This window comes from Camelus ferus, chromosome 2 (genome assembly GCF_009834535.1).
Source record: "Camelus ferus isolate YT-003-E chromosome 2, BCGSAC_Cfer_1.0, whole genome shotgun sequence".
NCBI classification, from domain to species: domain Eukaryota; kingdom Metazoa; phylum Chordata; class Mammalia; order Artiodactyla; family Camelidae; genus Camelus; species Camelus ferus.
Genome location: NC_045697.1, coordinates 84,274,450 through 84,293,178, shown reverse-complemented (window position 1 = coordinate 84,293,178; position 18,729 = coordinate 84,274,450). Strand labels below are relative to the sequence as shown.

At 38.1% G+C, this 18,729-nt stretch overlaps 1 protein-coding gene and 1 long non-coding RNA gene across 3 annotated transcripts in view; one reads left to right on the top strand and one right to left on the bottom strand.

Moving 5' to 3' along the window:
* The window catches only part of LOC116658234, a 54,412-nt gene that overhangs the window by 21,659 nt on the left and 14,024 nt on the right, over positions 1-18,729 (bottom strand). The window lies entirely within an intron of this gene.
* Positions 13,954-17,792, top strand: FABP2 (fatty acid binding protein 2). Its single transcript, XM_006185512.3, has 4 exons — positions 13,954-14,254; positions 15,755-15,927; positions 16,966-17,073; positions 17,461-17,792. The coding sequence occupies exons 1-4, from the start codon at positions 14,188-14,190 to the stop codon at positions 17,509-17,511; spliced, it is 399 nt and encodes a 132-aa protein (XP_006185574.1). The 5' UTR covers positions 13,954-14,187; the 3' UTR covers positions 17,512-17,792.

The window sequence follows — 18,729 nt, the reverse complement described above, 5'->3', positions numbered from 1 at the left end:
AGAGAGCTCCACTCTCCCTGGCAAGGGAGAGGCCCTCACAACCACCCTCCCACAGGCACAGTGAAATCTTTCTGGCCTGTGCCCTGCACCTTAGATGCCCCCAAGGGCTTTGAGGCCTGTGTCCTGGGGCACTTCTGGCAGGTGATTTCATGCTAAAAACGCCTTTTCTACAGAATTACCAGAGGACAATTGTTGGCATTACAGAAAGGCCTTCTAGCAGAGTGGAAGGATGGCGGTCAGTGTTTATGGAGCAGCAACTACGTGCCACGCCCTTTCCACACATTAACTCATTTTATTCTTACAACAATCTCATTAAGTAGAAAATTTCATCCCCATTTTTTAAACAAGAAAACAAGGCAGAGAAAGGTTACTTACTCAAAGTCAGGTGGCTTACAGGTGGCATAGCTAGAATCTGAACACAGGTTTGGCTTCAAAGTCCCTGCTCTCCTTACTACTGTGCTGTCACAGGAGAAGGGACCCAGTGGGCTAGTCACCGTCTCTGAGAGGCCACAGCAGGCCTTCCTGTGCGAGCTGCCACCCAGAGGTCAACGGTGATTACAGTGCAGATCTCACCTGTGCTGTCTTTCTTGGCCTGGAAACATACATCCTAATTACACTGTCCAGAGAGGAGAACCATTGTGTGCGTCTACCACCGCAGAAGCGGGTGGAGATCAAGGGCAGCTGAGTTGGACGTTTTTCTCAGGGATGATCATTATGTATGCTGCCTACCCCTCTTTCTCCATCCAAGCCTCCTTCCTCCATACTACTCCCATACATCCCAGTTAAACAGAAATCCATCAGTTTTGTTGTTGTTGTTATCTTCTTACATGAGGGGGAAAAATGCCTGAGGTGAGCTTTTTATTGCAAAGGTAACCCAACAGCATTTACTGCAATCTGCTTATTTCAGCAGGATCCTCTAAGTGCTCTCTTACTTGCCCTGAACAAGCTTGATATACAACACAGTCAATCATCAATGATATTTCAGCCAGTTAATCATTCATTTGTGATTGCCTAAGTCATAAGAACTGAGTAACAGTAGAAGTTGCCACGTTGTTATCACTTCCCAATCTTTCAACTCTGGCCACAGCAAGTTAGAAATTCTATTTCCCAAGAGACCAATGACAAGGAAAGAAGTCACCATCCTGACAGGAGGAACTGATGCAGAATAGCAGAAGGCTGGGTTGCTCTTACACAATGGGAGCAGGAAGAAATATGTTTGGTACCCAGATGGTCCACTGGAGCATCTTTTAGTATTTCTCTGCCAAATTTTGAAAGAAAATGGGTAAGTGCAGAAGCCACAGCAAGAGAAGGGCATGATGGGCTGGGTCCCAGGGCTCCTCAAGGAAAGCCCCTAAGGGCAAGGTGAATCTAGAATGGGTAATAGAGGAGAGAGATTATAAGCATCAGTTGTGACCCCAAAGACAGCAACCATCATAGGACTAATAATTCATCCTACTAACTTTCCACTTTTTCCCAGAAAAAGAGACCAGTCACGATCCTGGAGGAGCTGTTCCCAGATGAGGTGAACTTGGCATATTAAGCAAGTTGATCCAAGCAGTGCAAGAGGTAGATTTTATTAGATACTGTGGTGTACTGACAAGAGTCATCTCCCACCACCCCAACCCTACTTACACGCAGAACCAAGGCACAAAGGCACTCATTCTCCAAGCTGTCAGGACTGTTCACTGCTGACAGTGCCAGCCCAGAGCTGGGTCCCTCCCCTGAAACTGTCCTGGGCCTAAGGGAGCTGCCTGGCTCAAGGTTATACACTCTCCCAGGGGCAGGCGGCATCCTATCAATTGGCCAGTGAGGGGGGACAAACATCCGGCCCCCTTTTCTAAGTAAGGACAACTCTGAAGGGCTATTCCAGTTCCAGACCTCCTCAGAGGACTGGCCAAGAACTTCGCTGCTACTGCACAGCAGATCGAGTTCTCCCCTACCCAGTCCTACTGCCTTCATTCACAGGTGTTTCCCCAAGAGCACTCCCCATGAAACTCCATTCACTTAATTCTCTCTCTTCAAGTCTGTTTTTCAGGGTACCAACCTAAAATAGATGTGAATAGATGTAACCCCTAAATGGGGGACTTACTGAAGTTTACTGTCTCCCTTTTGCTTATCTGCATTTTTTTTATTTTTTAACAATAAACATGCATTACTTCTGTAGTAAAGAGCTACATCTACATATGCATATATATATACACATGTGTGTATATATTTTGGTGTGACCTACAACATTACAAAATGAAGAGAAGACTAAAACCAATACAAGCAGATTAAATATACTAGTGAAAAAGTTTGATAGACAAAAAGAAAACATCCTAGAAAAAAAATTATCAAAACTGACTCTAAAAACTTACAAAATATGTGAAGTATTATTATAAAGAAATTATACTGTTATTATATATTATGCATTTATTAGATATATTACATGTTATATATACTATATTATTACATTACATATATTGTGTATACTATAAATTATTATAATTTTAGAAGTTAAATTGTTATTTTAAAACTTTTCTCATGAAGAAGATACCAGCCTCAGACACATTCACAATCAGTGTTACCAAAATTCGACAGGAAAATATTTATTAATGAGGATATGGTCTAAGGAAACTGTCATGTACACTGTTTTAGGAAAGGTAAATTGATAGGTCACTTTGAAAATGTATTTTGTATTTTATTTCCCCTTATTTAAAAATCAATTTTAAAGTTTCTTTTCAATCCAAGTTTTATATGCACAGTTTGTCCTCCAGCAACATATTATTCTTTGTCTCTTTCATATATTTTCTGGAATGTTTCTTTATCACCTCTTTTATTAATTATTCCATTTCTTCCATCAAACTTTTTAATTTCCAAGAGCTGTTTTTTGGTTCTCTGTTCAATTTTTCATGGCATCCTGTTTTTGTTCCAGAGATAGAGATATTCTCTTATACTTTCGAGGATATTCATTATAGGTATATTCCTATTTTTATTTTTGAGGCTTTCTACCTCCCAAATAAATCTAAAATTATTTCATCTATTTGTTTTGCTCTCTACCTTTCATATTAGAGAACTTTTTTCAAATGTCTCCTTGACTAAATGCTCATTTTTAAAGGCCTACGACTAAATGCCTGGTGAGCTTGTCAACTGTGAACTTCCCTGTAGGGTGATCTAGGTGGGCCACTTGTTGGGGAAAGTGCCATGTCATTTTCTTTAAGTCTTTCCACATAGGTTGGCTGAATCCGTGGATGTCCATATCCATCCAGGGATATGGAGGCACGGTGGATATGGAGGAACCATGAATACGGAGAATCAATATAAGTTATAAGTGAACTGACTGCACAGCAGGTCTGCTCCCCTAATCCTGTGTCGTTAAGGGTCAGCTGTAGCTTATTTGGGAGATTATCCCAGGAAACACTGGTAAAGGAGTAGGGGAGTAAAACAGGGAGGGAAAGGCAGGAAGTCCACACAAGGGTGAGTTAACAAGCAGATCACTCCCATGAGCAACCGAGGCTGTTTCACTGGGACCTCTTGGAGATTGCCCAGAACATATCTTAAAGTCATCCTACCTGAAGGTCGAGGCAGCTTAGATATTTATCTACCAGCTCCTGTCTATTACTAGTTGTGGGCTGCTCCTGGTGGCTTGGATTCCCTGGCACTTCCAGCATGTCCTGCCCGCAGGGACTAGGCGTGTTTCTTTAGAGGAAAGCCTAAAAGCAAAGCACCTCAGGTCCTTACAGCGGATGCCATCAGGGCTTCTCAGGAACAGTGAGCACCAGTGGGATAGGTCTGCTACCACACTACTCTACTTTTTAAACTAGAAGGGACTAAAATGGGATTTATTTGGTTATTCTTTCCAATATATATGCAAAATGTACTTTTTCATATCAATGCTAATGTTAATAAAATATTAAGTAAATGTTAATAAAAATATTAATGTTTCTTGAATTCCCATTTTGTTCTTTATGAAATATTTGTTAGAAATGTGGACTTCATAATATGTGTTCATTTTCACTGACTTTCTGCTCACTTCCAGCAATGAGGCCATAGATTCCCTGGTGTCATTGGGCCCCAAATCATTTTTTGAACAAGTCAGCCTTTCACTGCAGGAGGGCTATTGTAATTAGATTTAAATATGGTCAATTATTTACCAGCAGGAACTGATTTGCAAGAACTCTTTAGACAGTATATTTTAGGAAAACATCATAGTGTAAAATTCAATTTAACTTATGTGTCTTTTTAATTATATAGATCATTTTTACACAGTAAGATTTTTGGCTTTTGGGGTCTTAGAGGTCATATGCCTTGGGCTAAGACAACTTTTTAGATTATAATTAATTCAAACCTCAATTATTCTCTTCCAAGCAGGAATGGTTCTATAAAATGCATCTTTCTGTGGCCGGCATGTTACAGTTTAGTTTATTTAGTTTATTAGGCCAAATGTATTATAGGCTGTGCTTATGGAACAGGGTCATTCAACTGACCAAGGCAACTAGAGCTGACAACTGAACAATTTACAGAACAACACCTTGCAGTTGGACTCAAGAAGGAAACTCACTAATTTGTACCTGGTTACACAAATAGGCTGAAGGTGCCTGAACTGATTTTAGAGAATTATCTTTGACCACTCAAAATCACTGGAGCCAACTGCTCTGTATAAAGTAAGCTACACAGACAACAAATATTTACTGACTAAATTACCCCTTTAATAAATCAGCTTTAAAAAAAAAATTTTAAGATAAATTTCAACAACAAAAAAATACTCAATGCCTACAATGACATGCATATTTGTATTCCTTGATATAAGGTTTGACTTAATCCTTTGTTAACAGCTACCTCCAAGGCAGCCAAAGGGTAATACAAACACTACAAAGGAGCTAACAATCCACTAGCTTGAAGGGCCCTTAATTTTTCTCTGAACAAGAGCAGGCTCACCATTCTACTTCTGAAGGTCTCTGTTTACACTGACAAACTGATCAGAAACTGTGGAATGAGCTGTTTCAGAACAGGTCACAAGAGCCGACTCTACACAGGAGGGGATGTAAGCAGAACAGAGGAGTTGGTCACATGACAACGTTCTATGGGACATTTCTAACAGGAAAGTAGAATGCGGCTTCCTTCAATTTTGCATACCCATTAGTGCTCAGGGCCTACTTAGTGAGGCATACCAATTTAGTATTCCCTTTGTAACTGCAAATATTTTCATTTAACAGTCATTCACAACCATCTCTTAAAATGAATTAATCATTAGCATTTGAGGATTGTCTTTTTTCTCCTTCATTCACAACCCCAATAAATGAATGACTGGATTGATGAGTGGGTGGATGGGTAGATGGGTAACTATAATTTAAACTGATGCAACTATAATTTGACTAATGCAACAATATACAAAACAAAACACATTTCAAAGTGAGCTGTTAGAACACAGAGCCTAAATTTCAACATAGATATAAAAGATGATGGAAACTGAGAGAATTTTTGAGGATTATATCACTGGAAAGAAAAATGGGGGAACAATGATGAGGGTTGTTTGCAATGCACCTCAAGGCAGTCACAGAACTCAGTGAGTATCTCCTGCACTAATCCTGTCTTCATTTAGAATTCTGATCTTATTCCTCATGCTTTTTTTGCATTACTATTTATTTTTTAAAGAATATTTCATTAAAATATTGTTCATCTTGATTGCTGAGTTTTTTGGCACCCTCTGTAATTCTGCACTCAAGGTGAATGTCTCACTACCTTCACCAAAGTCCCAGTCCTGATTGAGGGGCACAAGGTAATAACGTCTGACCCACATCTGTACCTGCTAAAGCAACAGCAGGATATGGTTGGAGACTAGAAAGGTACTACACTCTTCTCTAATAATGGGTCAAAAGTATGGGAATTCTAGAGTACTAGATGAAAACTAGTGGTAGGCACATCCACCTAGGGTCACTTAAAAAGGTATCCTGTCCAAGAAGGTTTGAAGGTCTGAGAAGTTTGAAGACAACCTAGGAGTAAGGGGCTTTGGGAAAAACTGGTGCAAGGCAGAAGTCAAGGGGCAATGGAGTACCACCTGAATGTAGGCACTACTACCTATGGAAAGTCAGACTGAGGGCCGGGGCAATCAGACAGGCCCCACCTCTCCACCTTCCTTCCAACTGCCCAATCCTAGAGGGTCAAGCAAGAAGGATTATAGCATACTCTTCCCTGAAGACTGCTGGTACGCCTGCAGCCAGACCCTGGAATGGAGAGGAGTGGGGAGGAGAAATCTTAAGTGAATGAAGAGCAAAGTATTCTTTAATAGTCAATAAAACATTTCTAAATACTGAATTAAAAGTATGATTTTGATGTTAAAGTGACCTTAAGACTCAAGGCCATGTTAAAAACTCCAGCGGCATCATTCCTATCATAATCTGGGAGCTGGGCTCTAGAAGACTCATTTACAAAGATTACAATGCACATGGTGCCCCCTAGAGTTGTGCAACTTGGAGGCCCTGATAGGAGGTTTTATTACTTGAATGGTCTGCAGGCACAGGAAAAAGAACTCCCAGTGAAAGATAAAGACAAAAATGAATTTGCATTTTAGTTAAACTCCATAAATTGTGCTTAATCAACTTATTGTTACAGAAAGATGGATGGGAGGAAGAATGGATGAACAAAAAAATAGATAGCACAAGGCAATTTAAGTTACTAAAGAGAATGGTTCTATTTAAATTAATCTGTCTCCTTAACAGGGAGATGTCTGAAGAAGCAAATTCCTACTGAAAAGGGTAGAAACATTCACTGGGGGCAAATTTCAACGTCTGATTGACTGACGTTGTTTAGGGACTTTATCTGTATTTCAAAGGTTGGTCTCCCATACAGATGAGCCAGCTGAAAAGAGAATGCAGTGCCCTGATGCCCCTGGGAGATACCATATTCACCCGGTACAGGTGTTATCTGCCGTCCTGTTTGCTATGCTAGTCTCTGATACCATCAGGGCATTCCCAAATATCTGTGGTTATCTCTTCTCCAATCTCATTTCACCATCTTATTTTCAGTCCTCATTTCTCAGCAAGGTTACAGTAATATTTAATTATCCTTCTCTTCCAGATACGTCCCTCAAATCCTCCCTATATTTGGTGCCAAATGAAGCCCTCTCTAAAATACAAATCTGATCAAATGAAGATGTGTGTGGGTATCTATACATACACATATGTGAGTAAACACAAATACATACCTATGTATTCATATACAAACATAATGTATATACATACATATTATACACATATATGCACATAGGAACACATGAAAATACACACACATACGTATGTGCAGCTGTGTACAAACATACACATATACTTAAAAGTAGAAGAACTGTACATAAACACTATAGTAATTATCTTCAGTTGGTGGGATTATGAATCCTCAATTAAATTTTTTCTTTATGCCTTTTTCTAAGTTACCTGCACTGACTGCTCATTAACCTACAATTTTTAAAAATTTCTTATGATATAGAAGAATATTTAATAAAATGAGAAAATTTTAAGACAGTTGTTAGTTTTTAAAGCGTTTACAAACTAGTACGTATAGTATGATCCCATCTATTTATGTAAAATGTATATTTTATATAAATGAATGGTGCATGTATTTACACCTATAAATAAACATACATAAACACTAGCTCTAATTACCTTGGGAGATGACATCTTGAACAATTTTTACTTTTCTTTTTACTTGGCTGTATATTCAAAATTATCTACAATGAACATACACAGTTATGGCAGTCTCCCCACTAAGTGTGATTCTCTGTGGCAAGGAGATAAAGCTATTCATAAAAGGTATAGCAAAGCCAATTGATACTTTTCCTAAAACCATTAACACGTTCTTGATTTCTGCAATATTACTTCTACCAAGCCTAAAAAGGAGCACTTTGGCAACATTGTTTTTTTCAATGAGATGAAAATTTGCTTCACTTCATTAAGGAGCCAAAGTCCCTCGTGGTATTCTATCAACTAGACATATCTGGGGCCAATTATCTGCAATTAACTTTCTTTTGGAAAGCCTGCAAATGGGGGCTCCTCACCTGGGCTGCAAGGTAGGCAGGGAGTCAAATACTACATGACATAAGGTAAACCCATGACCTTAGTACCAGAATAGAAAGCAGTAGGGTAAAGCAGGGATCGAGATGGCCAAGCAGGAGGTCGCACAGCTCACCCTCCCTCCACAAACACATCAAAAATACTTCAACATGTGAAACAATTATCATGGAAAACTAATCAGAAACTGGCAGAAGAACTCCTATATAACCAGAGCTGCCAAAAAGATCTCTATGTAACTGGATGGAACAGAAAAAAAAAAAAAAAAGAAAAGAATGGGGGAAAAAAGGCAGGGGATTGGCACCTGCATCCCTGGGAGCAATCCAAAAGGAAGAAAAGGTCCACACGGGCAGACTCTTGCCCTAGGAAACAAGCAGATCAAGCCACAGTCTGGGCATCCCAGTCCTGGGATCCTACATGGAGGAAACAAGCCCCCTTGCCTGCTGGAAAATCCACTGAGACAGAGGAGCCTAGACTCTACTGGCAAGGAGTTCATGTGTGCTGGCTGACTAGCAATCAGGTGGAGAGAGCCTTGCACTGGCAGCTGCCATCTCACCACACTTCTCAATCCAAAGGGGTAAACACCCCAGCCCCCCTCACTCCACACCACAGCATGGTGTGAGATCTGGGCAAAGACTCAGTCTTGCTATGCACACACAAAACCGGGGCACCTAGGGAAGTGATCCAAGTGGAGCCACAAGGCCACTGTCAGTGCACATGTGGAACAGTGGGTGGAGCCTCAGGGACCACTGTCCGCGCACGTACAGGGAGGCGCCATGAGCGTGCACAGTGGTTAAGTGCTGGATCTCAGGCAGACAGGCCCTGGGAGAGGATCTGTGTCACTACAGAGACAGCCTGGAGGACTAGGGTGTGATCTTGGTGGGGCAGCAGCAGCCACTGTCAGTGTTTTCATGAGTACGCAGAGGTTCAGCTCCCAGTGAGAGCCTCCCAGCTCTGCCCACTCCACACTGCAGCTTAGCACTAGATCCAGGGCAGAAAGGTCCTGGGAGAAGACTGACACAGAGGCAGCCCAGATCTCAGGCATAGCATACCTACCTTAACTCCTGCAGCCACAACACCCCAACCCCCAAGCCTAGCATACTCTACGTCACAGCCTTGCACCAGCACTGGGACAAACACAACAGAGAAAGAGATGTGACTTTGGGCTGCTTCTGAGCAAAAACATGAATGGCCACACAGGTGGCACATAGGTCCTCTGTGATTGAGCAATCACTTCCTTTGGGGCAGGGCATACACTCAAGGGCAACAGAGCCTGATCAAAGCCAACCCTCAGGGTTTCTACTCCAACAACTGGGGAGCAGACCCTGTCCCTGATCGACTGGCAACCAGCCCTTGCACCAAAAAACCTGGACATACACAGTCCACACAGGGACACTCCCAAGTAGAAACACCCCTTCAAGATCATAGTAGATAACTGTTTCTCTTAAATTCATAGAGACAGAGAAAGTTAAGTTAACCGAAAAGGCAGAGGAACTACTCCAATGAAAAGAACAAGAGAAATCCCCTGAAAGAACAAATAATGAAACATACCTCATCAATCTACTAGACCCTGAGATCAAAAAAGTGTTAATAAAAATGCTAACTGAATTAAGAAAGATTATCTTCAATCACTGAAGCAAGGAACTAGAAACTATAAAGATGAACCAATCAAAAATAGACAATTTAATTGCTGAGATGAAAACCAATCTAGAAGCAATGAATAACAGACTAAATGACAAAGAAGACTGAACAATGTTCATAGCAGCACTATACACAATAGCCAAGACATGGAACCAACCCAAATGTCTGTTGACAGATGACTGGATAAATAAGTTGTGGTGTATTTATACAATGGAATACTACTCTGTCATAAAAAAGAATAAAATAATGCCACTTGCAGCAACATGGATGGACCTAGAGATCATCACTCTAAGTGAAGTAAGCCAGAAAGAGAAAGGAAAATACCATATGATATCACTCATATGTGGAATCTTAAAAAAAAAAAAAAAAGGACAGTGTGAACTCATCTATAAAACGAAAACAGACTCGCAGACTTAGTATTATGGCTACCAGGGAAAGGGGGTGGGAGGGGATAAATTTGAGAGTTTGAGATTAACAAATGTTAGCCACTATATATAAAAGTAGATTTTTTAAAGTTTCTTTTGTATAGCACAGGGAACTATGTTTAATATCTTGTAATAACCTTTAATGGAAAAATGAAAACAAATATATGTATGTATATGCATGACTGGGACATTGTGCTGTACATCAGAGAGTGACACACTGTAATTGACTGTACTTCAATAAAAAAAAATTAAAATAAATAAATAAACTTAATTACCTCCCCCCACTTAAAAAAAAAGTCTACATATAATAAATGCTGCAGAGGGTGTGGAAAAAAGAGAACACTCATACATTGTTGGAAATGAAAATTAATGCAACCACTATGGAAAACAGTATGGAGGTTCTAAACTAAAAAATAGAGCTACTATATGATCCAGCAATCCCACTCCTAAATATATATCTGGGAAAAAAGAAAACTCTAATTTGAAAAGACAGATGCACCCCAATGTTCACAGCAGGACTATTTACAGCAGCCAAGACACAGAAGCAACCTAAGTGCCCATCTACAAGTGATTGCTATAAGAAGATGTGGGGTGTGTGTGTGTGTGTGTGTGTGTATTCCATTATATATATATATTCTTTTTTGATCACTAGAAAGCTATTCCTTTGAGATGAGCTGGCAACATCATACTGCCCCTCCTCACGGTATCTCTGGACTTCATGATGATACTAATGTTTCCCTGGTTATCATGAATCAGCTGTTCTTCCCTCTTAATGCTGAGACCTTTAGAAGGTCACTACACCTGGGAGAAGTAGACTTACCTGACCCATTCTTGGTGGTTCAGGGTGGGCCTCTTCGAGCACTGTGACCAAGCTGTGAGCTGAAGCAACAGAAAGCAAGCACATTCAAGAGACGGAGGACTGTAAGGTTTAGATCTCAGAGTACACAGTAAGGAACGGCAAGAGACTGGAGATAAAAGTGGGGGCTTGGGAAGCCACGTTAAGGAACATGGCTTGCATTTTCTCTTAGAGGAATGGGATAGGGATGTGCAGGAGCTTCTGCTGATTTCCACTCCTTCCATCAACATCACTCACTGGCTGACAGAGACTACAGAGTTCAGACAGAGGAAATAACTCTACCTCCATGGCAGCTGAACCCACATGTCCATGCACCCCCAATCCACTCACTTTCCCAAGCTGCAGGAACCTAAACCCTCTAGTATTATCAAAGAAGAAAATAAAGGATTGGCTCTGCCCTCAGCTGGTTGGCCCAACTCTATCACCAGCGTGAGAGGTCTGTAGGGAAACTGGTCCATAGGTTCACTGCAACTTTTTCTAGATGGGCTCCAGGTAAGTGATAAGAATTGGGGAACTACAGGGTTGGGGAGCAGCAGAAGGAAAAGTGTAATGTTAAAAATTTGATCTGGTAATAAAAAAAAATAATAATCCAGTGATGTCATTCTACAGAGAGAACAGGGATTCCTAACCGACTTTAAATTAGGTTACTGCCACTGATAAATAGAACACTGAAAGTTTCACATGTCCATTCTGTTAGCAGGTTTGCATGAGTCCAAGGACTATCTGCTTCTACCTGATTCTATTCTGGTCTTCTTGAGAAGCTCAAGGTAACCATGAGATAAGGGGTAAACTCCTGTTTGGAAGGCACTGTTAGGTAAACAATGGTAAGAAGCCATTCTTGGTTCTTCCTTCCCACCTTCCTGAGTCAGGCACTTTTTCTTTTTTTTTAATGGAGGTACTGGAGATTGAACCCAGGACCGTGAGCATGCTATGAACCCAGGACCATGCGCATGCTAAATATGCACTATACCACTGAGCTATATATCCCCACTTTACTTCAATTGCTGTGAGATCACAGAAAGGAAAGATGTATTCCCAGAGGGACCTAAAGCATCATGCTGTCCTTAACAGGCAAATCCAAGTCATACCTAGTGCCAAGTTAATCACTAGTGCAAGCCACAAAATACCTAAATAAATAAATTTAGGTGACTTTCTAATAAACAGCAGAAAGACATGGATTTTCTTTACCAAACATCAAAGTGGTTTGAGGCCTGGGATACTTCCAAAAGTTTATTGATGTTGGATTTTCTTTCTCAAGGAATGTAACGAGGAACAAAGGTTTATTGAGTACTTGATGTCTATCAGTTGCTTAAGTTTGTGCTTTATCAAATTTTTGTTCATAAAACCCTATGTATGTATGTATTAGGTATTGTTATTATCTTCATTTTATAGATGAGGAAACTGAGGCTCAGAGAGATTGAGTAATATGATCAATACCCCGCATAGTGTATAATGGGTGTTTTAGGCAGGACTGAAACCCAAGTCTTTGTTTCTAAAACACATGTTCTTTTTACTACACTACATTTCTATTCTAATGACCAGATACATCTGTTTTTTCTAATCTAGGAAAAAAGACTGGATCTATACTCCAAGGCCTTCTAAATTCACAAATCACCGTAAGTAGTGGATTACCTGAAAGACTATTTAGATCTTGGCTTTAGAGTAACCATAAACTTTCCCTCTCTTATCCAAGTTGAAAGTCCACTAAAAGGTTATGGTTCCCAAATGATGAGGTTTTCATTATCTTTGGGAAAAGAGAGAAAAACAAAGACAAGGTAGTCAATTTTTTTCCATAAAGCTAGAAGTATAAATATAACTATTTCTAAAATTATGATCTCTCTCTCCCCTGACCTACCCACTTTCTCTCTCCTCCTCTCTCTGTGTATATGAGTGTGTACATGTGTGTACTCTGATCTTTTTCTTTTTAAATGAAATAATGGAGCTAGTAGAAGGTAGTTTACTTTTTAATGTGCTTACTTGAGAAAATAAAAAGTGAGCAACTCCACTGAAAGCGTGCCCAATAGATATCAAACTAAAAAAAAAAACAAAACTTAATTCTTTTCCTCAACGTCCTGCTCAAATCTAGTAGATTTATCTTTCCCCTGATGCTGAACGAAATCTTGGGCATGCCCTATAGCTTCTGTACTGAAGAGAGTTTCTGGTCACATTCACTCACAATAATAGTCTCCTCTTAGTAATTAATATGTTCAGGCTCACTAATAATCAAAACTCTGCACTTTATGCTAAGTTAAAGCCCCCCACCCCCCGACCCCAGCTAGGGCCTGCGCCAGATTGCAAGACTGCAGTCGGAGAAGGGAGAGCCACAGTGACCTTCTTCTCTTTTCACCTCTCTATCTACCCTTCATACCCCAACCCCCCACCACACACACAGAGTTTTGGCTTATGACTGCACCAGGTTTGGGGATGAGAGGGAGTGAGAGTAAAACAAAGGAATGGTTTTAGCTAATGGCATAGCTGACATCTGGCTTTTGTCTTCTCTGCATATGGTAGATGTTTAAAGCTGATTCTCTCTCTTATGGGAGTTTTCATGTTATCCAGCCACACTTCTACCTCTTGAAATTTTTCTTAGTGGCCTATCATCATTCAACATCAAAACAAAAATATAATGGGTACCTATTGTGTGTCATGCCAAAGTCTTAGCAACCCAAAACACAATGCAAAAGAACACCATTAGAAAAATAAATAAATTTTCTGCCTCAATATCATATTAACTTTAACTTTTCAGTTGTATTCAGTCATTAAGTCTTACTTCACAAGGTAATTGCTATTGTAAAAAAGGGATAGGTCATTAATAGTCTCATTTCTCTGATGTTATTTGATAAATCATGTTACATTCAACATAACATGTACTTTGAACTTGTAAGCAGAAAACCTATCCAGACAGTATGCCTTCTAATTCTTGAAATAAATGTGCTCACAAATAGTAGTTTAAGACAGAGTAGGTATGCTTATCATGTTTTAAGGCAGTTGAATTTTAGGTGAGGAGCTAAGGAATTCATAGAAACTAGGGAAACTAAAATGGTGTGACATTAGTGTAGTTAAGTGACCCCTTGAACTTTAAACTTCCACATCACAGTATGAAGTTGGTTCTAAGATAAGAAAGAGAATAAATTCTCTCCTAAGGACAGACCTGAATCTCTGATTGCCTAAAGGCTGAATTAACTGGAGACCAGTTGCCTAGAGGCTGAATCAACTGCAGACCATGGCGTTTGATGGTACTTGGAAAGTAGACCGAAATGAGAACTATGAAAAGTTTATGGAAAAAATGGGTAAGGGCTTAATACTTTAATGGCTTGTTCTTTTGTTTCTCAGACATTTTTCCTTCTAACTCCTTCTAAACCTCAAGGCTTAGAGAATGGCACCTGTTGTGGCAGTGAGGATTGAGAAAGTGTGATGGTTCCAAGCAGGGAAAACCATATTCTCCCTTCTAACATTAGGAAGAATACACTGCCTCACTAGTGAAAGAAAAGACTCTTGGGTGCTATTCTCTGAAACATAAAAAACATCCAGATATGTTTCATTCACATTAACTGCTGATGGAAAATTGATCTTTTTTTTTTTTGGCATTGTTTAGAAAGTAAAATATGGCAGTGCATAATGGTAACTTTCAGACTTTGAAACACTGAATTCTAGGGGATGGAAAAGCAAAGACCATATAATAAAGTAATGAAAAAGAGTTCTATCAAAAGTCACAGCTCTGAATAAATGAGACTTAATTCTCTTTTCCTCTGACTTACAAAACTTTTGGAATAATCTCATGATGCTATGTAGTTTCTATGGAAGTTTTTAATTTAACTGATTTTAATATCTATACCAATACTCTAGCAGCCCGTATACTGAACAAGATGGGCAAAAAAATTCATGTCATCCCTTAAAAATAAAAATCTGCGTTAATTATATACTGTAGTTCAGAGATTCCAAGTTTAAATTTATGGAATTGGTACATCCTTACAATAATGAATTTTCTCATTTTTGTGACAGTCAGAAATGCCACAAAAAGCAAAAAGAATTATGAAGTTCAAAGTGTTAAGGCCAATATGGAAAGCAAAGTGGCATTTAAAAAAAAAAAAGAGTACCATATATGCAAAATTAAAGTTGTATATCCTTATAAATATATAAATATAGTTTTAAAATCCTTCATTTGACATTCCTGGAATTTGATTTACTTAACTCTGAAATTAAAATGATAATTTTTAATATATATATTTTTATTGAAGTATAGTCTGTTTACAATGTTGTGTCAATTTCTGATGTACAGCATAATGCTTCAGTCATACATGTACATACATTCGTCTTCATATTCTTTTTCACCATAAGTTACTACAAGATATTGAATATAGTTTCCTGTGATATACAGTATAAACTTTTTATTTATCTATTTTATATATAGTAGCTAGTATCTGCAAATCTTGAGCTTCCAATTTATCCCTTCCCACCTCTTCCCCCGCTGGTAACCATAAATTTGTTTTCTATGTCTGTGAAAAATGTTGATAATTTTTAAAAACTTACTCAGTTCTAAGATTCTACAATTCTACATTTTATTTAATTTTTCTTAAGTTTTAGAAAAATAGTTTGATCTGATTTAGCTTGAACTTTTCCTACAGAAGCAATCTGAATACTCTTGTGCAAAGGCAATGCTATCAGGTTTTCCTTCCCAACCTCAAAATATTAATTAATTAATTAGTTGGTTCATTAATACAGAACTCAGAAAAATAAGCACCTTCTACATCAGTCTGACTTCATTTTCTCTAATCTCTTTCCCTTTGCAGGTATTAATGTGGTGAAAAGGAAGCTTGCAGCTCATGACAATTTGAAACTGGTAATCACACAGGAAGGAAATAAATTCACAGTCAAAGAATCAAGCAATTTTCGAAGCATTGAAATTATTTTTGAGCTTGGTGTCACTTTTAATTACAGCCTCGCGGATGGAACTGAAGTCACTGTAAGAAATTTTTTATAAGCAATGCATTGCCAATTTTTCTACACAGTACTAAAATAATCTCTGCTTTCTGTCATTGGATGGTTTAATAAATATAGGTCTCCTTCATTTACTGAAGCAGACAATGGAGTTTATCCATATTATATATCATACAAGTTGGCAGAGTATTTTAAACATAATGCTTTGATTTTCACACACATCTGTAAAGAACCTGGAATAAACAATAAGAATTAGAAAAATATCCTTTGAATGACTGGGTATACACGTATTCATAAAGAAAACTAAAGCTCAGTGCTTTCAACTTTACATACCTGACGACAACAAAAGCTTTCAGAGTTATCTAACTTAAACATAAGAGATATTTAATTAACATAATTGAAATAATAAAATAAATGGATAAATTAGTGAATGAGTGTGTGACCAAATGGAAAGGTCTAATAATACAATATGTGTCACTGGGAATATACCTTTTAATATTTAAGATATAAAATTTTACAGAGGCCCATTTTTCAACTGATATTTAAAAAACTTTTTGTCCCCAGAATTTTTCTAGTTAAATTATACATGCTTGCAATGACAATTGCAAACTGTCAAATATTTTATCAATTATGATTGCTTTTAAATCACTACAACAATTACATAAATTAAAACAAACACAAGCTTGTGAGCTTCTCCATGAAGCTAATTTGAACCATGACTAAATTTAGAACACTCTTTGTAACATGAAAGGTTTAGAAAAGAGGCCCTGCCTATCTGCCTTAACGTTTGGCATTTGCAAACTACTGAGTAGGACGGGCAGAATGGTTACCAGCACACACTCTAGAGCCCAACAGCTTAGAATCAAGCCTGGCTTTGTGACTTTAGGTAAATTACTGTATCTCTCTGTTTTCTCATCTGTGAAATAGTGATAATAATATCTACTTCATAGGGTTATAGTCAAGTTTGAAGGAGCAGATCTGTAGATCTCAGAATAGTGCCTGACACATGTAGGACTCTAAAAGCTGCTATTTTATTATTATTATTTTCTTTATTTTTATATAGGGTAGTTGGAGCCTAGAGGGAAATAAACTTGTTGGAAAATTCAAACGGCTCGACAATGGAAATGAACTAAATACTGTCCGAGAAATTATCGGTGGTGAAATGGTCCAGGTGAGTGGGAAAAACATCTCCCAAAGACAAAAATAACTATACAACAATAATTTTATGTGGGGGGTTGTTGAGTTATATCATCAAAAAATAGACTATACTTTTCTTATAAATCTTACTAATTTTAAAAATATATTTTCTGATGTCCGTTTGTTGAAGAGAACTTATACGTCAAATACATCAAGCCTATTTTAATTGAAAATTTAAGTGACTACAAACCAAAATGTGTTTTTAAATGAATATATCCTGTATTTGTATAAAATGCTGCTATCAAGTACAAGAATAAATACTTTATAAACTCATTTCAAAACTATATTACTACTAATATTTTTCTTAATTTAGCCTTTAATCTTAACGGCAAATTCTTCTATGTTTGTTAATACTTTTCAGACTTACACATATGAAGGAGTAGAAGCCAAGAGGATCTTCAAAAAGGAGTGAGCATTGTTCTTGGAGCACAGCCCAGAACACAAATTAGATGGAAAATCTATATTGAATCCGGACCGTTTTTCTCTCCTCATCAAGTATAAAGTTGCTGACTGATTAGTCCTTTTATAAACATTGGCCAATGGCTTTTATTTCCAGTCTTGGCCAGAACAAAACAAGCAAAAGCTAATTAGGATTTAACTTGTTTTACATTCTCAAAGATGTACATTTATTGGTGTTCAAAAAGAATTTGTGACATTTTAAAAAACAGATGAATAAATATTGTTCCCACATTGCTTTATAAGTAGCCTCTCCTTAAAAAAAAAAAAAGCTATGCAACACATGCATTGATAGACTGTTTTGGGTTCAGTAAACTGAAAACATATATTGCATGGGGGGGCAGGCTTTAAAATCCTGCACTGGTTGTAAATATCTTCCTTTGTTTCCTTCAACCAGAAATTTTAGAAATAAGAAAGGCAAATACAAAATAAATATTTCCATAAACCCACAACTCAGAGATAATCACCATTCTGATTTTAACAAACATCCTCCCAGTTGTCTTTTGTGGGTGTGCCAATGTGTATTTCCCCAGACATACCACATACTTTGAATAATATGATAGGAAAGAAATGATGTACTAAGGCAAAGAGCTGTATCATATCTTTCTACATTGTCAGTGATTCCCAGACCTGGGTTAGCATCAGGATCAGCTGAGAAACTTAAATAGAAAAATTACACATTTAATCTGCACTGTTATCCTACTAGATCAGAATCTCCAGAAACAGAACCAGGGATTTTAGAAAACTCCCAAGTAACTCTCATGCAGCAGGTACACTAACCTCTTTGAGAACAAACGGGCTCTCAGATAACGAAAATGTCACCCCCAAGTATCACCCCCCTTTTATTCATAAACACTGACAATTTTCCAGGGCCCCAAGCATTTTCTTTCACTCATATATTCACATGATGTTCTATTTTATGTATTTCAAGCAACTGCATTTTAGGTGAGTATGTATTACAGGGCGCAGAAGGAGGTCAAGTTTTTAAGCATTTAACTCAACAGACTTTTGTTTTAATTTTTTTTCATACTGATAAAGGTAACAGATAACATATATACAGTTCTTACCAAGTTCCAGGTACCATTCTAAGTGCTATATAAACATGGCAGACACATTACAATGTGGGAAGAAAAACATCTGAGTACATGATGAAGATGAATAGATTAGAGAATAC

What these genes read in the sequence shown, in the direction of transcription:
- FABP2 (XM_006185512.3), top strand. Translation starts at nt 14,188, where the DNA reads ATGGCGTTTGATGGTACTTGGAAAGTAGACCGAAATGAGAACTATGAA. An exon ending in AAAGTTTATGGAAAAAATGG is followed by an intron (nt 14,255 to 15,754) that starts GTAAGGGCTTAA and finishes TTCCCTTTGCAG; the next exon opens with GTATTAATGTGGTGAAAAGG. An exon ending in CGGATGGAACTGAAGTCACT is followed by an intron (nt 15,928 to 16,965) that starts GTAAGAAATTTT and finishes ATTTTTATATAG; the next exon opens with GGTAGTTGGAGCCTAGAGGG.